This window comes from Macaca thibetana, chromosome 4, assembly GCF_024542745.1.
Source record: "Macaca thibetana thibetana isolate TM-01 chromosome 4, ASM2454274v1, whole genome shotgun sequence".
In the NCBI taxonomy this organism is placed as follows: domain Eukaryota; kingdom Metazoa; phylum Chordata; class Mammalia; order Primates; family Cercopithecidae; genus Macaca; species Macaca thibetana.
The window spans coordinates 165,328,225-165,355,312 of NC_065581.1; the positions used below are offsets into that span (position 1 = coordinate 165,328,225).

Here is a 27,088-nt window from a genome sequence, read left to right on the forward strand (position 1 = left end):
TTCTCGTGACTCATCTTGCCTCTACTTCTTGTGTATCTTGCACTGGATATGCCAAAGTTCTTTCCGTGTTTTGTTTCTTTTAATAATATAAACTCCAAAATAGATTGTATGATTCTTTTCATGTGGAACGTTTTAAAAATTATTTGTGCTTTATTACTTCTGATTCTTTAAACGATGCTGGAGTTTTTAGTGTTGGTTAAAAATTCACCTTCGGATACAGAACTGAACACATCCTTGCTTCATTCACCGAGTTGGTTTGAGAGTAGGTGAAGGAGTCGTCTTGGTTCAAACCCCATCAAATAGGAGGCTGCTGTCCCGGCCAGCAGGTGGCGCACACCGTCAAGGTTTGTTTGGTGGATGGTTGAAGACAGTTTAAGCAGTCAAGCATTCGCTTTTATTCCCTTTGTGTTTTCTCAGCTGATTTAACGCCTATATTTCTGAGCTATGGTTAAGAGTGACAGTGTGATATAAATAACGAAAACACATTTTGCCATTTGGAATTTTCAAATGCACTTATCTTAACTCCCCAGATCTTGAGACTATTTCTCTCAGATATTTTCTTTTGCTAATTTTCACGAGTAATATTTTCAATGCAAAGACAAAGATATTCTTTCTACATTCCTTGTCAAGCATTATGCATATGAGGTTATATAATATTTGCTGATAGTTAATGAGAATCAATACATCTTTGGGATGGGCCGTAGGAGCATACAGATCAGAAGAATGGGATGAAAAGGAAAGAAAAAGGTGCCAAGAGTAATTTTTACATAGTAATTACCACAATTCCTATGGCCCAGGATTCTAAACTCACCAAGTCACCAGCCATGGATGATCTAGACTGATGGCCACTGTGTGACACAAGCTCATAAAAGACGGATGTTTGTGGGACAGATTGTAGCACTTATTCATTACTGATAACCACCCTCATGGATGGGAATTTGGACCTGATCTATTCCGTTAGTACAATCTGGGGGGAAATATCACAGCTGGTGTCAAGAATGCTATGTAGGCGATAATCATATAACAATTCTGAATAGGAGAAAAAAAAAATGAAACCACAATAATCAGGCTCTACATCATTTTTCATCTTGGAGTTTTTGTGTTTCCATGAAGGTAGGACGGGCACCGAGCGAAGGTTGTGCCATCACCACCTTCCCCGACACCAGCCAGAAGGACCCGAGCATGGATAAGAAGACGACCATCATCCGGTTTTCTAACGGCGACGTGAAGAAGGTCAAACCCGATCAGAGAGTGGTGTGTACAATGGATCTTTTTTTTTTTAAAGAGTCTTTTTTTTAAAGAAATCAAAACTAACTCAGTTATTAGGAACGATTTTGCACGTCCCATACCCCTTTCCTCTGGGTGTTCAGGATGGGTTGAGGGGGAACAGGCAGAGCACAGGCTGTGGAGTCGGGTGAGCCTGTGTGTTAGCCTGGCTGTTCTGCTTCCTCGGTGCACTCAGGCGAGTAAGACCCTGTTGTCAAGACCCTCCAATCTGCGTGGTGACACAAGAGTGCACCAGCACCCCTCCTGGCTCTGAGTTCAGTCATTGTTTTCAGCTTTTCTAAACCTCTGCAAAATGTGGTGGATAATTACGAACTAACTCAACAGATGGCTATGGAAGTTAACTAACATAGTCTACTAAATAAAGTCTCTTCTGCAGAACTCTCTAGAAACACAATGGCAAACACTTAGTAAATGTGCATTGATTGTAGAACTAGCATTAGTATTGCAACAAAGTTAGAGTCAGGAGCTAATCCCTGGTACAAGCTGGAGGTGAGATCCAGGGAGATGGTTTTTACAGCCGGGAGGAGGCACTGTGCCCGGCAGCCACCTCGCAGGTGGAGCAGAAAGCATGGACTTGGGGTTCACAGGCTTGGCCGACTCGCAGCTCTGCCAGACCAGCTGTGCCAACACCAGCCAATTAATTGATCTCATCAATTTCTGCATCGAAAAAAATCAGGAAATATTCCCAGGTCTTCTTCTCAACTGGGGGCAATTATTCTCCCTGCCTTGAGGGCATTTGCAATGTCTGGAGACATATTTGGTTGTCACAACTGGGGGTGGTGTGGGTGCTACTGGCATCTAGATAGTGGGGCCTGGGGATGTTGTTAAATATCCCAATGCCCAGGACAGCCCCCCCAACCCCACAAAGTTATCCTGCCCAAATTGTCAATAGTTCTGAGGCTGGGAAAGCCCCTTGTAGGTTATTATAAGGACCAAAGTTATGCCATGCATGTATTGCTTGGCACACAGCAAGTACTCAGCAGTTGACAGCTGCTGCTACCATGACGATCTTCACTGGTCAAAGCCCATGAGGTGTTTGTGGAAGAAAAGCCGCAGATGACAGTAGTTGGGGCCCACTTGATGCTGAGGAGCTGTGAAGACACTGTGACCCCTGGTTCCCACTACATGTCTCTGTGTGTCCAGGGGTCACAGACGGAAAACACAGACGTTGAGGAGTCTGGAGGGTTTCCAGTCAAGGTCTCCAGGGTGGTAACACTTTTGTCCAGATAATCCAGGGTATAACTTGATTCTAACTGAAGAAAACCTGGGTAATTTACAAAACAGATTGTAAATAAGGTGAGATAAGGGAGGTTAGGGCAGGGCTTGTAGTGCATTGAGAATAGTCTCCTAGTACCCACACATTACCAAATTGTATTCTAAACATTTCCTTCTTTAGAATGATCAATTTCCCTGTTGTTAGCCAAGCTTTGGGTACAAATTTAGAGGCACAGGGTCCAGGAGTTCCAAGAGACTGCAGAGCGCGTCTCTGGTTTTTGTGTTACTTGCTTTAATGAGAGGTGCCTATTTGTGGCTCTGTGATTTTTATCCCAGCTGAGCTTCTCAACCCTTCCTGAGGGTGGATGCTAGAAGCCCTGAGTGTGGACACAGGCGTGGTGTGCCCATCACGTGCTCTTCCACCAACCTGAACTAACTCGCATGCTCCCTTTTTCACAGGGAAATGCAAACAAGGAGAGCTTGGATGACCCCCTTTAGACGGTGGCCTGTGTTATACCACGGCCCAGTGGAGGAATCTGTGATACTGATCTCATAGCCTGCCCCAGCCTTTCATTGTGAGGTCTGGGTTTCTGTCACTTTAGAGTAGGAAATAGCTATTTCTTAGCCAGACATGCAGGTGTAGAGAGTCAGAGTGTGACAATTTAAGAATTGATGAGGTGAGGATGAGTCAGTGGGAGAGAAAAGGGCCTGGCACAGGTCTTGGAAGGACATCCTCGTGTTCCAACCTTTTGCGTAGTCAGAGGTAATGGCCACTGCAGGCTAGTGAGTGTGCACCTCCCCAGGTCTCCTGAGGGCACCTCCATTCCCTTCAAACCTCTCTGGTCTCCTAAGCAAACCTCAACCCCAGCAAGGAGCCAGAGCTTGGACTTGATCATTATTGGAATGATGCAGAATTGAGCATTTGTGGCTTTCTTCTGACATTTGGACAAATTTCCCATGTGAGAAAAATGCCTTTAAAATAATGGCACAGAAATAGTTCCTTCGACTTCAGTGTGGTGGTTTTTCTAAATAAGTCACCTCTCCTATTCTCTCCTGCCTTCTCTCAGCCTTTCTTTGATGGGCAGCGATGCTCTTGCCATGATAGATGCAGACATGCAGTGACCCGCCAGGGTCCCAGAGCTCGGGAGAGAGTGGATGCCTGTCCGTGGTCCCTCTGCAAAATGAACATGTACTTCCCACGGTTTTCTAGTTCTGAATCCTTAATTTTTAAATAATTCCCCCTCCCCTCTTGGATGACTGTCCTCTTCCAAAGCAGCTCTTCCCCTCTTTTTTTCCCCAGTTTATTGGAAACCAGAGGGGGTCACAATGGTGGGAAACTTCACAGTAACATGACAATTCGAGGCACAACCCGGGGACAGTTGATGACTGGAGCATTTATGTTGTTTGGAGCTGCTGGGAGACCCTTGGTCTGTGAGCTGTGGGGTTTGGGTCTTAGGGTCTTAGCTTTAATTTTGAAGATTATATTGATTTCATTTGCTCTTTTTCAAATCCACCAAAAATTTTTTCTCTTTCATTTTTAATTTTTAAAATATTCTACAAACATTTGCCTTATATCTGTTTCTGGTAGCATGATACTTGCTGTCTCGGAGCTCTGTGTGGTGCTGGCTGCCACTGGCTTGTCTCTGCTGGTACTTCCTCATGGTGTTGCATTCCCTCACCTATTTTATGTTTGTGCTGGCAGCTTGTGTTGGTGGCAATCCTATGGGGCCCAGTCTGGGAGATACTATCCAGAAAGCTTTGTGTTTGCTTCTGCCAGGTGGCCCAGGGCACGACCAGCCTGGAATCACTTCACATTAGCTTCTTAGTTTAAGGTGTTCCAGGTACAGGTAGCAGAACTGCAATTGCTGATGGTAAATGAGGGTCACCCGGTAGTGACACATTTTTTGGAAATAGCTCAGAGATAGACAGCCACACTCCTTGTGCTCTCCATCTGCCAGCAGGGAGATATTTTCTAGTTCCCTCTTTCCTTGGGGCTCTAACCTTCAGAGAGTGTCCTCTTTAAGCATGGACGCAGTTTCAATTCCCAGACAAAGCCCTTCATCCTATCCCAGCAGAGCGACTAAGGGCCAAACCTCCTGGAGACTGCAGAGGACAACAGGGCAGTCGCAGGTCAGGTTCGGGTCTGCGTTCCAGCACCCTCTGGGATTTGTGGCCCCTTCCATGAACTTGGGTATTCATTTCCCAGGATTTTTGTGATTTGCTTGAGCATTCCTCAGGATTTGTAGTGGATGTGTGGGTGGGATGTCTGATCTGCCCACTGCAATGGCAGAATCAAGGCCTCTGTGGGTCATCTGCTCCTCTGTGACACAACAAACCTCCAGATGGGCCCTTGAAGCTGCTGAGACTTAGGCTGTCCTACGAGTTCCTGGTTCCCAACCCTTTTTCTTTTTGTCCTAATATTTCAGCCAGTGCAGCTGTGTGTCTTGTTAGAATTTTTGCCGTCATAAACTGTCATTTAGGCTCTGACTGGGTATGTAGCAGCAAAGTGGGCACTAGAGCAATTATTTTCTTGAGTGACCTCCAGCAAACATTCAACAAAGAAAAATTACACTTGCTAGTTTGCAAAGGCCATGCTGAGCGATTGATTAATATTAGTGCCGGTCTTTTGAAAAGTATTTATAGGTCTGTATTTTATTTTTGTTTAAAAGGCCTAAAACTGACTCTCAGCTGGTCCATGTAGAAGGTCTCTGATCAGTTCATTTTCCAGCAGGAATTCTAAGTTCTGTTACTATTCTTGGATATATTTGTCATACGTTCAACAGTTTTGCCTATGGCTGACATTTCCAGAACAGAGTGAAGCAGAAGTGCCATTGTTTCCACTCCTTCCATTTTACAGGTGCAATTGTGTGTGACGTGCATGGTTCTTATACATTCAGTCAAGAGTCGTGCATTGATATGGACCAGGCAGTGAGTGAATTCATTTGCTCTCAGCTGTGGACACAAAGAAGAGCCCCCCGTTTCTCCAGGGTGTTCCATTAATACACAACAGGAAAACAATCTTTTACAATTTTGTGCTAAAAATCATTTTAAGGGGTAGAATTTTTCCTCAGTTGTCAGGTTCTTCACTGTATTCATTTTTCTTAAATATATTTTGTGGGCTGGGCACACACTTAAATATATTTTAGTGTGTGGGCTCACACTAGTTATCCTGGTGCTTTGGGAGGCCACAGTGGGAGGGTCTCTTGAGGCCAGGAGTTAGAGACCACCTGGGAAACATAACAAGACCCTGGTCCTACAAAAAATAAAAAATTAGCTGGGCATCGTGGCATGCTGTTATAGTCCTAGCTACTTGGGAGGCTGAGGCAGGAGGATCACTTGAGCTCTGAGTCTGAGGCTGCAGTGAGCCATGATCACACCACTGCACTCCAGCCTGGGCGACAGAGCGAGGCCTTGTCTCTAAACACACACACACACACACATACACACACACTAAAAAAGAGGCAAATGGATGTTAAAAGAACAAACGGAGGCCGTGCATGGTGGTTCACACTTGTAATCCCAGCACTTTGGGAGGCTGAGGCAGGCAAATAACTTGAGATCAGGAGTTCGAGACCAGCTTGGCCAACATGGTGAAACCCTGTCTCTACTAAAAATACAAAAATTGCCAGGTGTGATGATGTGTGCCTGTAATCCCAGCTATTGGGAGGCTGAGGCAGGAAAATCGCTTGAACCTGGGAGGTGGAGGTTACAGTGAGCTGAGATCACACCACTGCACTCCAGCCTGGGTGACACAGTGAGACTCTGTCTCAATGAAAAAAAGAACAAATGGAAACTCATCAATTAAGTTTAATTTGGCAGCTTTTCTTTTGTTCACAAACACATCAAGCAGCTGTGCATGTACCCCACACGCAGGCACTGTAATCACGTTCCTGTTCCTATAATGAAATAGGCACAGTGCAGCAGTATTTCAGCAGGCTCCACAGCCAGTTCCTCTGCGTCCAAGGGTTCTGTCTCCAGTACAAGGTGAAAATCACTGTTAATCATCCCTGGAAGATACTGTAGAGGGTGAATTGTGGCCCTTTCCTACAATTTATTATCCAGCTGTAAACTGCAAATCAATATGAAAATGTAAAGTTGAATGTTTACCATAGTGAGTCAAAAGCATTCAGAAGCAGAGGGCACTGACTGTGCGGTTAATAATGGACCTTTGACCTCAAACACAGGGACTCAGGGAGTCAGACAGCATATGGGAGGGAAAGGAAAATTTCAGCCAGAGATCACTCAGCAAAGTTGGGAGAATCTAAATTTTGTGTTTTAATGAGACCAAGATCATTCTGCCTACAGCAAGATGTTCAAGTGTAAATAAAAAATGACAGAGCAGGTACAAAACTGCATGTTGAATATCGGTTCTTTATGGCGTGTGCCTTATCCTGTTCAGGCTGCCATAGCAAAATGCCACAGACTGGCTGGCTTGCCAACAACGGTGTTGGGGGCTGGAAGTCCATAATGAAGGTGCCGGCAGCTGCACTGTCTGGTGAGGAGTGCTACCTGGTTCACAGATGGCATCTTCTCTTTGCAGCCTCACATGGTGGAAGGGGCGAGACAGCTCTCTGGGGTCCCTTTAGTAAAGGCGTTAATCCCATTCATGGGGCTCCACCCTCATGACCACATCATCACCCAAAGGCCTCATCTCCCAACACCATTGCTTTGGGGATTAGGTTTCAACACAGGAATTTGGGGAGGGCACAGCATTCAGCCCATGGTAGAGCAGATCACCACAAAATATATTTAAGCAGCTAAGTGACACACAAGTGTCCTGGTTTACAAATACAAATCTACTGAATTTGCAAAGATAGGTGTGTACGTTATTTACATCCTGGTTGAAACAGTGAAACACAGTAAATGCGCTCGCAGATGTTCACACAGTTTTTCTTCTTGAGTATTTTCATATAGTATTGAAGTCCTTAAACTCTTATTATAAGTAGGGTTGCCAGATTTAACAAATAAAGATTCAAGTCCCTCACTGAATTTGAAATATCAGATACACAACAAGTAATTTTTGGTATAAAAGTATGTTCCATGCAATATTTGAAATATACTTATGTTAAAAAGTATTCATCATTTGGCCAGGCACAGTGGCTCACGTCTGTAATCCTAGCACCCTGGGAGGCCGAGGCAGGTGGATCACCCGAGTTCAGGAGTTCAAGACCAGCCTGGCCAACATGGTGAAACCCTGTCTCTATTAAAAATACAAAAATTAGCCAAGCCTGGTGATGCATGCCTGTAATCCCAGCTACTCAGGAGGCTCAGGCAGGAGAATTGCTTGAACTGGGGGGGCAGAGGTTGTAGTGAGCCGAGATCATGCCACTGTACTCCAGCCTGGGCAACAGAGTGAGATTCTGTCTCAAAAAAAATAATAATATAAATAAATTATTCATCATTTATCTAAAATTCAAACTTCACTGGCCATTTTGTATTATACCTGGCAACCCTAGTTATAAAGCCAGATGATTAGAAAATACTCTCTATATAAATCTCAGGAATATTTTATAGATTACTAGGATAGAACATGTTTCTAAACAGATTCAATGTAACATACACTTAAAAACTGCATTCTGCAGAAAAATTTACCCCGATGGCTCCAAAGAAATTGTGTTTCCTGCCGGGACAGTGAAACATCTCAAGGATGGACAGGAAGAGACCTTATTTCCTGATGGGACAATCGTAAGGGTGGAAAGGTCAGTAATGTCAGACAATGCGAACCCGAAACATCCCCAGTTTTTATTTGTGTATTTAATAATTTCCTTATATTAATTTAGATTTTTGCAAACATTTAAGTGCTTGTATAAAAAAATAGAAAATAATGTCATTGACTCTAGAAGTTTTGTCTTATGGCCTTGATTTAAATCCCTTTATAGAGACTGTGGGTTTCAAATGGACTTTTAGGTATTTACTTCACCGACATTAGCTGCCTTTGAATTACAACCGTAAAAATCACTCCAGTTTTCAGTGCCCACTTCAGACCACGTGGTCTAGAAGCCCGAGTCTATTGCAGAACATGTGCAAGCAAATATTTAAGGCACACCAAGGAAGAGCTCATCAGAGCTACAATTTCAATGCTAGTTTGTGCAGAAAGTAAAGATCCACCCAGCTGCCTGAGGGAAAGTGTGGGAAGTTTAGACCTTCCCTTTCTTTCCTGATATCAAAGTGAACACCGAGCGCTGTGGGCTCTGTCTCCTCGCTGCCCCACCTCCACCCTTTCTTTGAGTTCTGCCGTCTCCCCCTCTCACCATTTCTCTCCTGGACAATTACAATAGACTCCCATAGCTTCCTCATGGCAGTCAGAATCTTTTCTGAAATGATTCAACGTGTGTCTCTGTCACTCCCTGTGTCAACCCTGCTGTCCATCTCACCATCAGAGCCAGCTGTCAGCACAGGCTTCAGCCTGCAGGTGAGCAGATGCGACTGACCTCCCGCCCTGACTCCTGGCCCTCCCCACCTGCCCCCTCTCACCCACACTGAGTTTCTGCCAATTCCCTGAGCCCCCCGTGCACCTTTCCTGCCCCTGCCTATGGCCTTCTGCACCCTCATCTAACGAGATTTGGAAGGAAGGCTCCAGACCCGGGTGGGGGCATTATTCTGTGCTCCCTCACCCCCAACTGGCCGCCACACTGGCAGCACTGGCCCTGGTGCAGGCCACCTTACCATGTGTTTCTCCTCTTCTGGGAATGGCGACAAAACCATTGTGCTCACCAATGGGCAGAAAGAAATCCACAAGACCCAGTTCAAGAGAAGGGAGTACCCAGATGACACCGTAAAGACTGTGTATTGCAGCGGCTGTCAGGAAACCAAGTACATCTCCGGGAGGGTAAAGATCAAAGATGAAGCTGGAAACATCATCCTGGGCAAGAAACAGATGAGCCTGCAACACGCAGCATCACATGGGAAATGCCAATTGCAGTGTTTTGCTAAAACAGACGAAAACTAATAACACATTAGCTGCCCTAAATGATCTTGGAGAACCACCAAAACTTTAGGACTACCCAAGTCATCTAGAAATTGCAAAGGAAAAGACATTCTCTCCTCTATTTAGGAAACTTGGTTAGAGCAGCACGCATCGGAGAACAGGAGGCTCACAAAATAATGATTTCCAGTGCCCCCAGCAAGGCTGCACCCTCTTTGATCATGACGGGACATTTCTGCCTTGTGATGAATCCAGGAGGTCTCCGCAGAGCAACTGCCCTTGGAACAGCTGATTCACAAAGTGCTGAGCCCCTCTTCCCTGTGTGGCCCACCCTAGGCATGGCTCATTCCTCCAGCATTACAGAAACTTAGCCCGGAAAGTTCACCTCTGCTCACCGACACCCCTGTCCTCGCTGGGACAAGAGGGAGACAATTCTAGTCACTACAAGGATACTCAAGTGGCGTCCAAGTCAGGTCAGGTCTCCAATAGTGCAGTTATCATGGCCTGTCGCTGCCCGGGGAGCATGTTGCCTCCTGAAACTCGAGATTTTTAAAATCCCGATATAAAAATAATAACCAGTTACTTACTTCTTTTGTTGTTTTGCAGGCCACCTAGAAATATAAAAGCAGACTGGCATTCATCTAATTTTTACACTGAAATGTAGATGCCCCCAAACGTGATTTTGGAAAGAGATAATTTCTTGAAAATCTTATCAGAAGATGCATAGTTTTTTAATTTTTTCCAGTATGTACTCATGTTTTTATGAAATACAATACCATATTTTAGTGCCAGGGATTATTTTAACCTTAAACAATATTGTGCACACATCATCGTAGTCCTCAATATATAGTAATGCTATTTACAGTAACTCAAGAACCATGTGCTACCTGGCTTTGAAGGAAAAAAAAAGAATTCTACTACATTACAGTGGATGGAGGCCTTTTGTTTTCAGATGAATGCTACAGCAATGCGAGGCCATTTGTCAGGCATAACTGGCAAAACAAATCCATTATTAAAAAGCCACTTTGGACTTGCCTATTGCTCTGATTGTTTTAAATCAGCTTATACTAAAAATTGTCACTGAAGCAAACAAAACGATACACGGCTGTACTGAAAAAATGCACTTCTCTTTATCTGTGGGAGATCAGGGAAGAATCAAACATGCAATTTTATCAGGAAGCCGTGCGCAGGCATCAGATCACCTGCCTGACTGGAAGTTTTCATTAAATATCATCTGCAGTACACTCTCCAGTAGTGACGGGTGCAAAATCTGTCATCCAAATAAGATTAATTCAGTGTGCGCATTCGGCGGGAAGCCCTTTGTGGAATATATATTCTGCAATATTGTAAATCAGTACAAGCTTATTAAAACAACATTTCATACTGATTTGCAAAAAGCCAGAATTTACTTTTAGTTCTTAACAATTTCCTGAAGGCTTCTCCTTAGATGTACAATCTGATTTATTACATTAATTTTGAGGAGGGGGGTCTCTATCCAACTATTTGCAAACACGTTTATTTGAAAATCGTACCAAGCATGTTTACTTGTTCAAAAAGGTAGCATTAAGACAATCATAAAACAACGATGGAGTATAAAGAGCTGGAAGATGGGATGAGTCACACCTATCTGGGTCACTGTCTACTGCCACCTTGGAAAAAACCCTCAGCTGTCCCCCACTTCCTTTTCCCTAAGTGGGTGACATTTCATCCCCCGCATGGCTCAGGGATGCTGGGGGATGGATGAGAAGGGACCAGGACAGAGTCGCCCCATCCATTCCACCCAGGTGCTGCTCCTGAAGGGAGTCTTGGATGCAGCCCTCCTCTCTCTGCACATGGAGTCCTGTGGAGCTCCATGTTTTCCTAAGGAGCACAGGCCCTTTCAGAGCACGGGCCCCAAGTTTCATGGCCATCAGGTGCAGCCCCTCCTGCCTCTTCTGTCCTTGCAACAGAGCAAGTCACACAAATATTTTGTTTTCCCAGTGCCTATAAAAGTTTGGTTTATGTTATACTGTAGTCTATTAAGTGTATAATAGCATTATGTCTAAAACACGAACATATCTTAAAAGTACTATATTGTTTATAAAAAGGCTAATGATCATCTGAGCCCTCAGTGAGTTATAATTGTTTTACTGGTGGAGGGCTTTGCCTGGATGTTGATGGCTGCTGACTGATCGGGGTGGAGGTTGCTGAAGGTTGGGGTGACTGTGGCAATATCTGAAATAAGACCACAATGAAGTTGACTGCATTGATTGAATCTTCCTCTCATGAAAGGTTTCTCTGTAGCATGTGATGCTGTTTGATAACATTTTACCCACAGTATGACTTCTTTTAAAATTGAAGTCAATCCCCTCAAACCTTACCCACTGCCTCATCAACTAAGTTTACGGACTATTCGAAATCCTTTGTTGTCATATCAATAATGTTCACAGCATCTTCACCAGGAGTCAATTCTATCTCAAGAAACCACTTTCTTTGCACAACCATAAGAAGCCGCTCCTAATCTGTTCAAATTTTATCCTGATATTGCAGCAATTCAGCCACATTTTTAGGCCCCACTTCTAATTCTAGCTCTTTTGTTATTTCCACCTCATCTACAGTTACTTCCTGCACTGAAGGCTTGAACCCCTCAAAATCATCCATGAGGAATGAAATCGACTTCTTCTAAACTCCTGTTAATGTTGATATTGTTTCTCCTCCCATGAATCATGCATGTTTTTAATGGCATCTAGAATGGTGAATGCTTTCTAGATGGTTTTTAATTGACTGCCCAGATCCATCAGAGGAATCACTATGTATGGCAGTTACAGCCTTTTGAGATGTATTTCTCAAGTAACAAGACTTGAAAGCTGAAATTACTCCTTGATCCATGGGCTGCAGAATGGATGTGGTGTTAGCAGGCATGAAAGCAACATTACTCTCCTTGCACATCTCCAACAGAGCCCTTGGGTGCATTGCCAACGAACAGTAATATTTTGAAAATGGTCTTTTTTCTGAGCAGTAGGTCTAAACAGTGGGCTCAAAATATTTAGTCAACCATTCTGTGAACAGATGTGCTGCCATCCTGGCTTTGTTGTTCTACTTATAGAGCAAAGACAGAGTAGATTTAGCATAATTCTTTTTTTCTTCTTCTTCTTTCCGAGATGGAGTTTCGCTCTTGTTGCCCAGGCTGGAGTGCAATGGCATGATCTTCTCTCACCGCAACCTCTGCCTCCTGGGTTCAAGCAATTCTACTGCCTCAGTCTCCTGAGTAGGTGGGACTATAAGCACGTACCACCATGCCTGGCTAATTTTTGTATTTTTTTTTTTTTTTTAGTAGAGACGGGGTTTCTCCATGTTAGTCAGGCTGGCCTTGAACTCCCAACTTCTGGTGATCCACCCACCTTGGCCTCCAGATTTAGCATAATTCTTAAGGCCCCTAGGATTTTTGGAATAGTAAATGAGATTGGCTGCAAGTTTAAGTCACCAGCTGCATTAGCTCTTAACAAGAGACATCCTGTCCTTTGAAGCTTTGAAGACAGGCATTGACTTTTCCTCTCTAGCTATGAAAGTCCTGGATGGCATCTTCTTCCAACAGAAGGTTGTTTCATCTACACTGACAATCTGTGGTTTGGTGTAGCCACCTCCATCACTTATCTTCACTAGGTCTCTGGATAACTTGCTGCAGCTTCTCCATCAGCACTTGTTGCTTCATCTTGCACTTTTATGTTATGGATATGGTTTATTTTCTTAAACCTAATGAGCCAACCTCTGCCACTTTCAAACTTTTCTTCTGTAGCTTTCTCACTCCTCTTAGCCTTTGTGGAACTGGAGAGAGTTGGGGCTTTACTCTGGAGTAGGCTTTGGCTTGAGGGAATGCTGTGGCTGATTTGATCTTGCATCCAGACTACTCAAACTTTCTTCATATCAGCAATAAGGCTGTTTCACTTTCTTGTCATTAATGTGTTCACGGAAGCAGCACTTTTAATTTTCTTTAAGAGGTTTTTCTTTGCATTCACAACTGGGCTAACTCCTGGGTGCAAAAGGCCTTGCTTTCAGCCTATCTCAACTTTGAACAGGCCTTCTGCACTAAGCTTAATCATCTCTAGCTTTCAATTTAAAGTGAGAGATGTGTGTCTCTTCCTTTCACTTGAACACTTAGGGGCCATTGTGGGTTATTAATGGTATAATTCCACAATTGTGTCTCAGGGAATAGGGAGGCCTGAGGGGAGGGAGAGAGATGGGGGCAGCTGGTCAGTGGAGCACATGGAACACGCCTGACATTTATTATGTTTTCCGTCTTACCTGGGTGTGGTTGTTGGTTCCTCAAAACAATTACAAAGTAAAATCGAAGATCACTAAGTACAGATCACCATGACAGGCATAATTATAATGAGAAAATTCAAAATATTACAAGAATTACCAAAATGTGACACAGAGATATGAAGTGAGCACAAGCTGTTTGAAAATGGGACCCATTCATGTGCCCCAACGGAGTTGCCACAGACTTTCAACTTGTAAAAACAAGTGCAGTATCTGCAAGGCACAATAGAGCAAGGCGCAATAAAACGAGGTCCGCCTGTGCGTGCAAACCCCTCACAGAGGGCTGAAAACACAATGTAGGAACATCATGGAAAAGCCCGTTCTGAGCACCGGGCTACAGGGGGCGCTGTTGGGTAAACAGGTTATTTGGCGGCACAAAGCAGCTCACGGCCCATCTCTGAGGTAACGCGGTCAGATCTACCTTTTCAGCATGTGCCGGGCCACAAACTGGGTCACTGAAAACCGCGGAAGTTCATTCTTCGCCCCCGGACCAGGAGGGCTGCGCCCTCAGGGAGCTGAGCGGTCCCCGTGAGGCCCCTTCGCTGCCCGCGCAATTCAGCTGTGCCGACGCCAGCGCGGCGGTGCCGCGACCTGGTGTGCAGAGGAATCGTGGTGAGAAATGTGCACACGTCGTCCAGACAGACGGTCCCGTGAGTCTCCCGACAGAAAAGAGGACGGCGAGGCGGAGTCCTGAAGGCGAGGCTTGCAGAGGCGGGAGAACCAGGCAGAAGGTCACGGGCCTGCGGGGCTCCCGACGGCGACGAGGGCGGCGCCCCCCACACGCCTGCGCTCCGGGAAGGCGGAGTCTGTCAGCGCCGCCTGCGGGGTGTGGGAGCTGCGCGCTCCTTCCCTGTGGGGCGGAGCTGGCTGGAGCCGCCGCCTGAAGAAACTGGGCTGTGTCCTCCGCTCCGGGGAGGGGAACGTGGCCAGTGGAAGCCGAGTTCCTTCTGTTGCCTCCCGCAGCCCACAGCGAAGTCACTCTGAAGAGCACCTCGCAGGCCTGCGCTTCTGCTTCTCGTCGCTTTCGAGGCGACTCTGACCCTGACACCCCTTTCCTCCTCTTGTCTCCTCGAATCCTACAGTAAGGGAAATGGGGGTCCTGTTTTGAAACAAAATGAGAAAGAACCGTAACCTTCAACTTCAAAACACTTCCAGTCTCCTGAAGATTTTTCACATTCGGAGATCTCCACCCATTTCCCAGGGTCCTTGAAATATTTCCTGGAGCCGCGCCTCTCCCAGTGCTCTGGCTGGAGACAGCAGCGGGGGCTGTCTTCCTCTGCGTCCTCGTGAACACCCAGTTTGGGGTGGAAGAGTCAAAAAGAAAACCCAGGAACGCCCCATCCTGTCGTTCTCAGGGTCCCCCAGATCCCCGGGGCTTCCTCTCTCTGCCCCTGGTCTTCCTGCGTTTGTTTGACGGGCCCTGCCCGAGGTTTCCGGTTGCACCTGCGGGAAGGAGGAAAACGCTCGCCTGTTCCATCTTCCTAGGAGGGGAAATCTGAGGCTTTTTGAATGGCCACCGTATATTGCCTTAATTCTCCTTCACTTTCAGCGGTTTTGTCTGCCCCACCTCAGGAAGACTGTCTGTGTTCTCCATAGCCCGGGCACCGAAGGCACATGCCGTGCCTATAAATTTCCTGTCTGCTGTCAAACTCTAGGTGAGCTCGTTATTTCTTCAGTTTAATCTGCGCACGTTTCACCCTAGGAGAGACACTGCCCAGATACGGCAGCTTTTCTTGACAGATAGCCCGAGGCTATTCTTGCCCTAAAACTTGAAATGCTCACTTAAAATCATCCTTCATAACAACACAGGTTTTCCCATTTCTATGAGGTTGACCTTTACACCTGAAGAGTCATCAAAACCCAGCTGGTGATGAAGAAGTGACGATTTCAAAAAAACGGAGGGAGAATGGAATCTGGTCTGTGGTTTTCAAGTGATTCCAGTTGCTTGATTTGGTCTCATTGGAATGTCTGAGTATTTGTGGAAAAGGCCCTTAACTCGATTTGCCAAACCCCATAAAGCAGGAGCTAAACTGACATTTAAGTCTTTCTTGTGTCCTTTAAATCTTTTCTGGAAAGATTTTTCTCTGGGTTCACTCTTACATTGCATGAAAACAGGCAATGAACAAAGTGTTCATTCCAGTCTCATGTCGAAACCCCTGGAACATGTTTTTTCTCTTGTCTTTTTTTCTGAACTCCTTGCAGGTCAAGTCACAGGCCTTATTATTTTTTTTTTTTTAAAGACAGATTTTCACTCTGTGGCCCAGGCTGGAGTGCAGTGGCGCGATCTCAGCTCACTGCAACCTCCACCTCCCAGGTTCAAGTGATTCTCATGCTTCAGCTTCCCCAGTAGTTGGGATTACGGGCACACCCCCACGCCTGGCTGAGGTCATAGGCTTTGTCAGCTGTACCTCAGCCTCCCTGTGACCCAGCCACGGTTAGAGGTTGCTATATTGACCCTGACAGTGACCCTTGCTCTTTGCAGTTGTGCCGCCCACTCTGCATTCCTATTCGCAGCAGCTCAATCTTGTCTCTTTCAAAATAATTTCAAACAACAATAATTATATATATGTATTAGGTACAATGTGAATATATGTTTTGATATATGTTTGCATTGTGAAATGATAGAATCAAGCTAAATAACATTACTGCACATCTTTTTTTGTGAAGAAAACATTGAAAATCTGTTATTTTAGCAATTTTGAAATATGCAATACAATATGTTGACTATCATCACCATGCTATGCAACAGATCACTAGAGCTTCTTTAAAAAAAAAACACACACTTAACTTTATTTCTTCATTTTTCACTTAAAGCTTGATTTTATAAAACAAGTGTTTTTAAGAATTCTGCATCACAAGACACTAAACAGCAGAAATATTCATTGCTTCACAGGTTCAAGTTATAGAAATTAAATCTGTAAATTTATTCAATATGGAAAGCTAGATGATGAAATAAATGTGAAAAGGTCCCGGTAGAGCAATATTGCTTTGCTTATGGATTATTGGTTACTTTCAGGATTTAAACAAAGATTCTAAGTATTTAGACTTCTTTCATTGTATTTTATATTTAAATATCTCCCTACCTGTACTGAGTTAAGCTACTTGACCAAAATGTCTGATTTAGGGAAGCATTTCATTTTTTCCATCTACAGTTACCATCTGCAATGGAATTTACATTAGGGTGCTGACAAAAACCTCCTGGTTCCTTTTGAACAATGTGCAATGAATTCATTATGTCAACCCCATGGTGAGTCAAACAGGTATCAAAAAACATGGAACAATTACACACAGTTCAGTAAAGTATAATATTGATTTTTCCCATGTAAACATTAACCAATGAAATAAAATGTATCAGCTGTAGTTGACTTGGTTTCAGGAAAACCACATTCGAAAATTACATTATCTTCCTCTTGTCATCCTCAGTCGTTGTGGGCCACCATGCTGTGAGCTGTGTGGATGTAGCAGTAAGTGAACGAAGGCAAATTTCCTCGGATTGGTAATGAACTGAGGTCCTCACTCTTCCATCTTCCAGGTACAACCAGATCTTTGCATAAATCACATATCAAATAAACATGAAAATTCCAACAGTGGCAGAAATGTCATTAACTATGGGGCATCTGATCCCTGGATGGATTGTGTCCTGGATAGCTCTCTGAGGCTTTTCTCAGGGTCCACTGTCGTCTTCTCTCAGGGCACACTGTCTTTTCTCTGGGTTCACTGTCACCTTTTCTCTGGGTGCACTGTCATCTTTTCTCTGGGTTCACTGTTGTACTTTCTGTGAATTCACTGTCGTCTTTGGGTTCACCGTCATCTTTTCTCTGGGTCACTGTTGTCTTTTCTCTGGGTTCACTGTTGTTTTTTCTCTGGGTTCATTGTTGTATTTTCTGTGGGTTCGGTGTCGTCTTTTCTTTGGGTGTACTATCATCTTTTCTCTGGGTTCACTGTTGTCTTTTCTCTGGGTTCACTGTTGTATTTTCTCTGGGTGCACCGTTGTCTTTTCTCTGGGTGAACTGTCATCTTTTCTCTGGGGTCACTGATTTATTTTTTCTGGCTTCTCGTTTTTTCTCTGGGTTCACTCATATTTTCTCTGGGTGCACTGTCGTCCTTTCTCTCGGTGAACTGTTATCTTTTCTCTGGGGTCATTGTCATCTTTTCTCTGGGTTCACCATTGTCCTTTCTCTGAGTGAACTGTCATCTTTTCTCTGGGGTCACTGATGTATTTCTCTGGGTTCACTGTTGTTTTTTCTCTGGTTTCACTGTTACGTTTTCTCTGGATGCACTGTCATCTTTTCTTGAGGTTCACCATTGTCCTTTCTCTGGATTCACTGTCACCTTTTCTCTGGGTGCACTGTCATCTTTTCCCTGGGTGCACCGTTATCTTTTCTCTGGGTTCACCGTTGTATTTTCTCTGGGTTCACTATTGTCTTTTCCCTGAGATCACTATTGTATATTCTCTGGATTCACCATCGTCTTTTCTCTGAATTCACTGTCATCTTTTCTCTGGGTTCACTGTTGTTTTTTCTCTGGTTTCACTGTTACGTTTTCTCTGGATGCACTGTCATCTTTTCTTGAGGTTCACCATTGTCCTTTCTCTGGATTCACTGTCACCTTTTCTCTGGGTGCACTGTCATCTTTTCCCTGGGTGCACCGTTATCTTTTCTCTGGGTTCACCGTTGTATTTTCTCTGGGTTCACTATTGTCTTTTCCCTGAGATCACTATTGTATATTCTCTGGATTCACCATCGTCTTTTCTCTGAATTCACTGTCATCTTTTCTCTGGGTTCACTGTTGTTTTTTCTCTGGTTTCACTGTTACGTTTTCTCTGGATGCACTGTCATCTTTTCTTGAGGTTCACCATTGTCCTTTCTCTGGATTCACTGTCACCTTTTCTCTGGGTGCACTGTCATCTTTTCCCTGGGTGCACCGTTATCTTTTCTCTGGGTTCACCGTTGTATTTTCTCTGGGTTCACTATTGTCTTTTCCCTGAGATCACTATTGTATATTCTCTGGATTCACCATCGTCTTTTCTCTGAATTCACTGTCATCTTTTCTCTGGGTTCACTGTTGTTTTTTCTCTAGGTTCACCATCATCTTTCCTCTGGGTGCATTTTCATCTTTTCTTTGGGTTCATCGTCATCTTTTCTTTGGGTTCACTGCCGTGTTTTCTCTGGGTGCACCGTCATCTTTTCTCTGGGTAAACTGTCATCTTTTCTCTGGGTTCACTGTCGTCTTTTCTCTGGGTTCACTGTCGTCTTTTCTCTGGGTTCACTGTCCTCTTTTCTCTGGGTTCACTGTTGTTTTCTCTGGGTACACTGTCATCTTTTCTCTGGGTGCACCATTGTCTTTTCTCCAGGTTCACCGGCTTCTTTCCTCTGGGTTCACTGTTATCTTTTCTGTGGGTGCACTGTAGTCTTTTCTCTGGGTTCACTGTCATATTTTCTCTGGGTTCACTGCTGTATTTTCTCTTGTTTCACCGTCATCTTTTCTGTGGGTTCACTGTCGTCTTTTCTCTGGGTTCACCGTCGTCTTTTCTCTGGCTTCACTGTCGTCTTTTCTCTGGGTTCTCTGTTGTCTTTTCTCTGGGTTCACTGTTGTATTTTCTCTGGGTTCATGGTTGTCTTTGCTCTGGGTTCACTGTCCAATTTTCTCTATGTTCACCGTCATCCTTTCTCTAAATGCACTGTCATCTTTTCTCTGGGTTCAGTGTTGTCTTTTCTTAGGGTGCACTGTCATCTTTTCTGTGGATTCATGGTCATCTTTTCTCTGGGTTCACTGTCGAATTTTCTCTATGTTCACTGTTGAATTTTCTCTACATTCACCGTCATTCTTTCTGTAAATGCACTGTCATCTTTTCTCTGGGTTCACTGTCGTCTTTTCTCTTGATTATCGTCTCTTCTCTGGTTTCACTGTCATCTTTTCTCTGAGTGCACTATCGTCTTTTCTCTGGGTTCACTATCGTGTTTTTTCTGGGTTCACTGTGGCCTTTTCTCTGTATTCACTGTTGTCATTTCTCTGGGTTCACTGTCCGTTGTCTGATTTCACTATAGTCTTTTCTCTTGGTTCACCGTCGTCTTTTCTCTGGGTTCAGTGTGGCCTTTTTTCTGGGTTCAGTGTGGCCTTTTCTCTGTATTCACTGTTATCTTTTGTCTGGGTTCATTGTTGTATTTTCTGTGGGTTCACTGTAGTATTTTCTCTGAATTCACATCTTTTCTCTGGTTGCACTCTTGTTTTTTCTTGGGGTTCACCTTTGTCTTTTCTCTGGGTTCACTGTTGTATTTTCTCTGGATTCACCATCATCTTTTCTGTGGGTGCACTGCTGTTTTTTTCAGGGTTCACCTTCATCTTTTTTCTGGGTTCACTTGTCTTTTCTCTGGGTTCACTGTTGTCTTTTCTCTAGGTTCACTGTCATCATTCCTCTGGGTTCACTGTCATCATTCCTCTGGGTTCACTGTCATCTTTTATCTAGGTTCACTCTTGTTTTTTCTTTGGGTTCACTGTTATATTTTCTCTGGATTCACTGTCATCTTTCCTCTGGGATCACTGTCATGTTTTCTCTGGGTGCACCATCGTCTTTTCTCTGGGTAAATGTCGTCTTTTCTCTGGGTTCACTGTTGTCTTTTCTTTGGGTGCACTGTCATCTTTTCTCTGGATTCACTGTTGTCTTCTCTGGGTTCACTGTTATATTTTCTCTGGGTGCACCATCATCTTTTCTCTGGGTTCACTGTTGTATTTTCTCTGCGTGCACCATCATCTTTTCTCTGGGTTCACTGTTGTATTTTCTCTGGGTGCACCGTCATCTTTTCTCTGGGTTCACTGTTGTATTTTCTCTGAGTTCACTGTTGTATTTTCTCTGAGTGCACTGTCATCTTTTCTCTGGATTCACTGTTGTATTTTCTCTGGGTGCACTGTCATCTTTTCTCTGGGAGCACCGTCGTCGTTTATCTGTGTTCACTGTATTTTCTCTGGGTCCACTGTCATATTTTCTCTGGGTTCACTGTTGTATTTTCTCTGGGTGCAGTCGTCTTTTCTCTGGGTTCACTGCTGTATTTTCTCTTGGATCACTGTTGTGTTTTCTCTGGGTTCACCATCATCTTTTCTCTGGGTTTACTGTCATGTTTTCTCTGGGTGCACTGTTGTATTTTTTCTGGATTCACTGGTGTATTTTCACTGGGTTCACTGTCATCTTTTCTTTGGGTTTGCTGTCATCTTTTCTCTGGGTTCACTGTTGTATTGTCTCTGGGTGCACTGTCATCTTTTCTCTGGATTCTTTGTCTATTTTCTCTGGGTTCACTGTCATCTTTTCTCTGTGTTCATCGTCATCTTTTCTCTGTGTTCACTGTTGTCTTTTCTCTGGGTTCACTCTCATCTTTTCTCTGGGTTGACTGTCATCTTTTCTCTATGTGAACTGTTGTCTTTTCTCTGGGTTCACTGTTGTATTTTCTCTGGGTTCACTGTCGAATTTTCTCTGGGTTCACTGTCGAATTTTCTCTGTGTTCACCATCGTCCTTTCTCTGAATGCACTATTGTCTTTTCACTGGGTTTACTGTAGTTATTTCTTTTGGTTCACTGTCGTCTTTTCTCTGGGTGTACTTTCATCTTTTCTCTGGGTTCACTGTGGCCTTTTCTCTGGGTCGACTGTTGTTTTTTCTCTGGGTTCATTGTCATATTTCCTGGGGGTTCACAATTGTATTTTCCCTGAATTCACCATCGTCTTTTCTCTGGGTGCACTGTTGCACTGTTGTTTTTTCTCAGGGTTCACCTTTGTCTTTTTTCTGGGTTCACCAATGTCTTTTCTCTGGGTTCACTGTGGCCTTTACTCTGGGTACACTTTTGTCTTTTCTCTGGGTTCACTGTGGCCTTTTCTCTGGGTTCACTGTGGCCTTTTCTCTGGGTTCACTGTTGTCTTTTCTCTGGGTTCACTGTTGTCTTTTCTTTGGGTTCACTGTTGTCTTTTCTCTGGATTCACTGTTGTATTTTCTGTGGGTTCACTATCGTATTTTCTCTGAATTCACCATCGTCTTCTCTCTGGGTTCACTGTCATTTTTTCTCAGGGTTCACCTTCATCTTTTCTCTGGGTTCACTGACATCTTTTCTCTGGGTTCACTGTCATCTTTTCTCTGAGTTCACTGTTGTATTTCCTCTATGTGCACTGTCATATGTTTTCTGGGTTCACTGTCATCTTTTCTCTACGTTCACTGTCGTCTTTTCTCTGTTCTCAGTCGTCTTTTCTCTGGATTCACCATCACCTTTTCTTTGGGTTCACTTTTGTGTTTTCTCTAGGTTAATTTTTTTATCTCTCAGTGTGCTATCATTTTTCCTCTGGGGTCACTACTGTCTTTTCTCTGGGTTCACTGCTGTCTTTTCTCTGTGTTCACAATCGTCATTTCTCTGGGTTCACCGTCATCTTTTTTGGGGGTTTACTGTTGCCTTTTCTTTAGGTTCATTGTCGTTTTTTTCTCTGTGTGCACTGTCATCTTTTCTTTGGGTGCCCTCTAATTTTTTCTCTGGGTTCACTGTCATCTTTTCTTTGGGTGCACTCTCATCTTTTCTCTGGGTGCATGGTCATCTTTTCTCTTGGTTCACTGTTGTATTTTTTCTGGGTACACTTTCATCTTTTGTCTGGGTTCACTATCGTCTTTTCTCTGGGTTCACTGTTATATTTTCTTTGGGTTCATTGTTGTATTTTTTCTGGGTTCACTGTTGTATTTTCTCTGTTCACTGTTATTTTTTCTCTGGGTTCTCTGTTGTTTTTTCTTTGGGTGTGCTGTCGTCTTTTCTCTGGGTGTACCGTCATCTTTTCTCTGGTGTCACTGTCATCTTTTCTCTGGATTCACTGTATTTTCTGTGGGTTCACTGTCGTATTTTCTCTGGCTTCACTATCGTCTCTTCTCTTGGTTCACTGTCATCTTTTCTCTGGGTTCTCTATCGTCTTTCCTCTGGGTGCACCATTATGTTTCTCTGTTGTATTTTTTCTGGGTTCAATGTCGTCTTTTCTCTCGGTGCGTTGTCATCTTTTTTCTGGGTTCACTGTTGTCTTTTTCCTGGGCTTACCATTGTCTTTTTTCTATGTTCACTGTCAAATTTTTTCTAAGTTCACCTTCGTGTTTTCTCTGGGTTCACTGTTATCTTTTGTCTGGGTGTACCGTCGTCTTTCTCTGCATTTCTCTGTTGTATTTTCCCTGTGTTCACTGTTGTATTTTATCTTGATTCACCATTGTCTTTTCCTGTTTCACTGTCATCTTTTCTCTGGTTTCACTGTTGTGTTTTCTGTGAGTTCATCATCTTCTTTCCTCAGGGTTCACCATTGTCTTTTTTTCTAAGTTCACTGTCATCTTTTCTCTGGGTTCACTGTTGTATTTTCTCTGTGTTCACTGTCGTCTTTTTGCTAAGTTCACTGTTTTCTTTTTAGGTTTTGCTGTCATCTTTTCTCTTGGTGCACCATCGTCTTTTCTCTGGGGTCATTGTTGTCTTTTCTCTGGGTTCACTGTATTTTCTCTGGGTTCACTGTATTTTCTCTGGCTTCACTGTCGTGCTTTCTCTGGGTTCTCCATTGTCTTTTTTCTGGGTTCACTGTCTTCTCTGGGTTCAGTGTCGCACTTTCTCTGAGTTCACCATTGTCTATTCTCTGGGTGCACCATCATCTTTCTCTGCATTTCTCTGTTGTATGTTTTCTGGGTTCACTGTCATCTTTTTTCTGGGTGCTCTGTTGTCTTTTCTCTGGGTTTGCTGTCATCTTTCCTCTGGGTTCACTGTCGTCTTATCTCTGAGTTCACTGTCATCTTTTCTGTAGGTTCACTGTTGTCTTTTTTCTGAGTTCACTGTTGTATTTTCTTTAGGTCTGCCATCGTATTTTTTCTGGATGCGCTGTCATCTTTTCTCTGCATGTCTTTTCTCTGGGTTCACTGTTGTCTTTTCTCTGGGTTCACCTTCGTCTTTTCTCTGGCCTCACTGTTTTCTTTTCTCTAGGTTTACTGTCATCTTTTCTCTGGGTTCACTGTTGTCTTTTTTCTGAGTTCACTGTCATGATTTCTCTTAGTTCACTGCTGTCTTTTCTCTGGGTGAACCTTCGCATTTTCTCTTCGTCTACCGTCGTCTTTTCTCTGGGTTCACTGTTTTATATTCTCCGGGTTCACTGTCATCTTTTCTTTGAGTGCACTATTGTCTTTACTCTCGTTTCATTGTCTTTTCTCTGAAAGCAACGTCGTCTTTTCTCTGGGTTCACCATCTGTTTTCTCTGGGTTCACTGTCATATTTTCTCTCGATTCAGTGTCATATTTTCTCTGGGTTCACGTTGTATTTTCTCTGTGTTCTTTTTTGTCTTTTCTGTGGCTCCACCATGTTTTCTCTGGGTGCACTCTCATCTTTTCTCTGGGGTCACTTCTGTATTTTCACTGGACTCACTGTCATCTTTTTTATTGGGTCACTGTCATCTTTTTTTGTGGGTTCACTGTTGTCTTTTCTCTGCGTTCACCATCATCGTTTCTCTGCGTGCACTGTTGTCTTTTATCTGGGGTCACTTTTGTATCTTCACTGATTCACTGTCATCTTTTTTCTTGTGTTACTGTCATCTTTTTTCTGGGTTCACCATTGTGTTTTGTCTGGGTTCATGGTCATCTTTTCTCTTGGTTCACTGTCATCTTTTCTCTGGGGTCGTTGCCTTTTCTTTGGGTACATGCTCCTCTTTTATCTGGGGTCCTGTTGTCTTTTCTCTGGGTTCACTGTCTTATTTTCTCTGGGTTCATCATTGTCTTTTCTCTGGGTTCACTGTCACCTCTTCTCTGGGTTCACTGTCATACTTTCTCTGAGTTCACCGCCATCTTTTCTCTGGGTGCACAGTCATATTTCTCTGCCTTTCTCTGTTGTATTTTTTCTGAATTTACTGTGTTTTTCTCTGAAAGTACTCTCATCTTTCCTCTGGGTTCATTGTCACGTTTTCTCTGGGGTCACTGTTGTATTTGCTCTGGATTCACTGTCTTGTCTTCTCTGGGTTCACTGTCTTCTTTTCCCTTGGTTTACTGTCATCTTTTCTCTGGGTTCATTGTCATCTTTTCTCTGTGTTCATTGTTGTCTTTTCTCTGGGTGCACTGTCATCTTTTCTCTGGGTTCACTGTTATATTTTTCTCTAGGTGAACTGTCGTATTTTTTCTGGGTGCACTGTTGTCTTTTTTCTATATTCACTGTCGTCTTTTTTCTAGGTTCACTGTCATCTTTTCTCTGTGTTCTCAGTTGTCTATTCTCTAGGTTCATCATCATCTTTTCTTTGAGTTCACTTTCATCTTTTTCTAGGTTCATTTTCTTTTCTGTCGGTACACTATCATCTTTTCTCTTGGTACACTATCATCTTCTCTCTGGCTTCACCATTGTCTTTTTTCTGGGTTCACTGTTGTATATTCTCTGTGTGCACTTTTGTCTTTTGTCTGGGTTCACTATCTTTTATCTGGGTTCACTGTTGAATTTTCTTTGGATTCATTGTTGTCTTTTCTCTGGGTTCACTGTTGTAGTTTCTCTTTGTTCACTGTCATCTTTTCTCTGGTTTCACTGTTGTTTTTTCCTCAAGTGCACTGTCATCTTTTCTCTGGGTGCACCATCATGTTTTCTCTGGGGTCACCATCGTCTTTTCTCTGGGTTCACTGTATTTTCTGTAGATTCACTGTCATATTTTCTTTGGCTTCACCATCGTCTATTCTCTGGGTTCACTGTCATCTTTTCTCTTGGGTTCACTGTCCTACTTTCTCTGAGTTCACTGCCATCTTTTCTCTGGGTGCACCATCATGTTTCACTGCGTTTCTCTCTTGTATTTTCTCTGGGTTCACTGTCATCTTTTCTGTGAGTTCACTGTGTATTTTCTCTGGGTTCACTCTCATCTCTTGTCTGCATTCACCATTATCTTTTCTTCAGGTTCACCATTGTCATTTCTCTGACTTCACTGTCATCTTTTTTCTTTGTGCACTATGTCTTTTCTTTGGGTTCACTGTTGTATTTTCTCTGGGTTCACCATCGTCTTTTCTCTTGGTTCACTCTTCTTTTCTGTGGGTGCACCATCCTCTCATCTCTGGGTTCTTTTTTCTCTATTCTTTAGGTTCATTGTTATATTTTCTCTTCATTCATTGTCGTTTTTTCTCTGGCGGCACTGTCGTGATTTCTCTGGGTTCACTGTTGCCTTTTTTCTGCATGCATCTTCTTGTTTTCTCTTGATTCACTATCATCTTTTCTCTGAGTTCACTGTTGTATATTTTCTGGATTCACTATTGTGTTTTCTCTCGGTGTACCGTCATCTTTTTTCTGGGTTTGCTGTCATCTTTTTCCTGGGTTTACCATCGTCTTTTTGCTACATTCACTGTTACATTTTCTCTAAGTTAACCATTGTCTTTTCTCTGGGTTCACTGTCTTCTTTTCTCTGGGTGCACTGTCATCTTTCTCTGTATTTGTCAGTTGTATTTTCTCTGTGTTCATTGTTGTATTTTCTCTTGATTCACTGTTGTCTTTTCTTGATTCACTGTCATAATTTCTCTGGTTTCTCTGTCGTTTTTTCTCTGGGTTCACCATCTTTCCTCTGGGTTCACCATCGTCTTTTCTCTGAGTTCACTGTTGTCTTTTCTCTGGGTTCACTGTTGTATTTTTTTGGGTTCACTGTCTTTTTTTTTCTAAGTTCACTGTTGTTTTCTCTTTGGGTGCACTGTCATCTTTTTTTCTGGGTGCAGTGTTAACTTTTCTCTGGGATCACTGTTGTCTTTTTTCTGGGTTCACTGTGTTTTCTGTGGGTTCACTGTTGTATTTTTTCTGGGTTCACCGTTGTCTTTTCTCTCTGTTCATTGTTGTATTTTCTCTGAGTTCACTGTCGTCTTTTCTCTGGGTGTGCCGCCATCTTTCTCTGCATTTCTCTGTTGTATTTTTTCTGGGTTCACTGTCGTCTTTTCTCTGAGTTCACTGTCATCTTTCCTCTGGCTTTACTGGTGTCTTTTCTCTGGGTTTACTGTCATGTTTTCTCTGGGTTCACTGTCATCTTTTCTCTGAGTTCACTGTTGTATATTCTCTAGGTGCACAATTGTATTTTTTGTAAGTGCACTGTTGTCTTTCTTTACATTCACTGTCGTCTTTTCTCTAGGTTCACTGTTGTCTTTTCTTGGTGTTCACAGTCATCTCTTCTCTGGGTTCACCATCATCTTTACTCTGGGTTCACTGTCATCTTTTCTGTCGGTTCAGTTCGTCTTTTCTCTGAATGAACTATTATCTTTTCTCTGGGTTAACTGTTGTCTTTTCTCTGGGTGAACCTTTGTGCTTTCTCTTGGTCCACCATCATATTTTCTCTGAGTTCACTGTTGTACACTCTCTGGGTGCTCCATTGTTTTTTTCCTCTGCGTT

At 43.4% G+C, this 27,088-nt stretch overlaps 1 protein-coding gene and 2 long non-coding RNA genes across 11 annotated transcripts in view; 1 reads left to right on the plus strand and 2 right to left on the minus strand.

Moving 5' to 3' along the window:
* The first annotated feature begins 3 nt into the window (after positions 1-3).
* LOC126952459 (uncharacterized) lies at positions 4-1,254 on the plus strand. Its single transcript, XR_007724897.1, has 2 exons — positions 4-344; positions 1,114-1,254. It is a non-coding gene; the product is annotated as an uncharacterized LOC126952459 (long non-coding RNA).
* Positions 1,255-13,665: 12,411 nt separating this feature from the next.
* LOC126953478 (uncharacterized) lies at positions 13,666-15,320 on the minus strand. The gene is made up of 2 exons (XM_050788884.1): positions 15,294-15,320; positions 13,666-15,068 (listed from the first exon to the last, which is right to left on the minus strand). The coding sequence occupies exons 1-2, from the start codon at positions 15,318-15,320 to the stop codon at positions 14,199-14,201; spliced, it is 897 nt and encodes a 298-aa protein (XP_050644841.1). The 3' UTR covers positions 13,666-14,198.
* Positions 15,321-16,700: 1,380 nt separating this feature from the next.
* The window catches only part of LOC126952455 (uncharacterized), a 56,344-nt gene continuing 45,956 nt past the window's right edge, over positions 16,701-27,088 (minus strand). For 3 of the 9 annotated variants that reach the window (XR_007724893.1, XR_007724892.1, XR_007724891.1), the window contains one exon: positions 16,701-21,784. This is a non-coding gene — a long non-coding RNA (uncharacterized LOC126952455). Of the gene's footprint in view, positions 26,998-27,088 lie in introns of all 9 variants that reach the window. The other 6 variants (XR_007724886.1, XR_007724885.1, XR_007724887.1 and 3 more) reach the window with 4 other exon arrangements.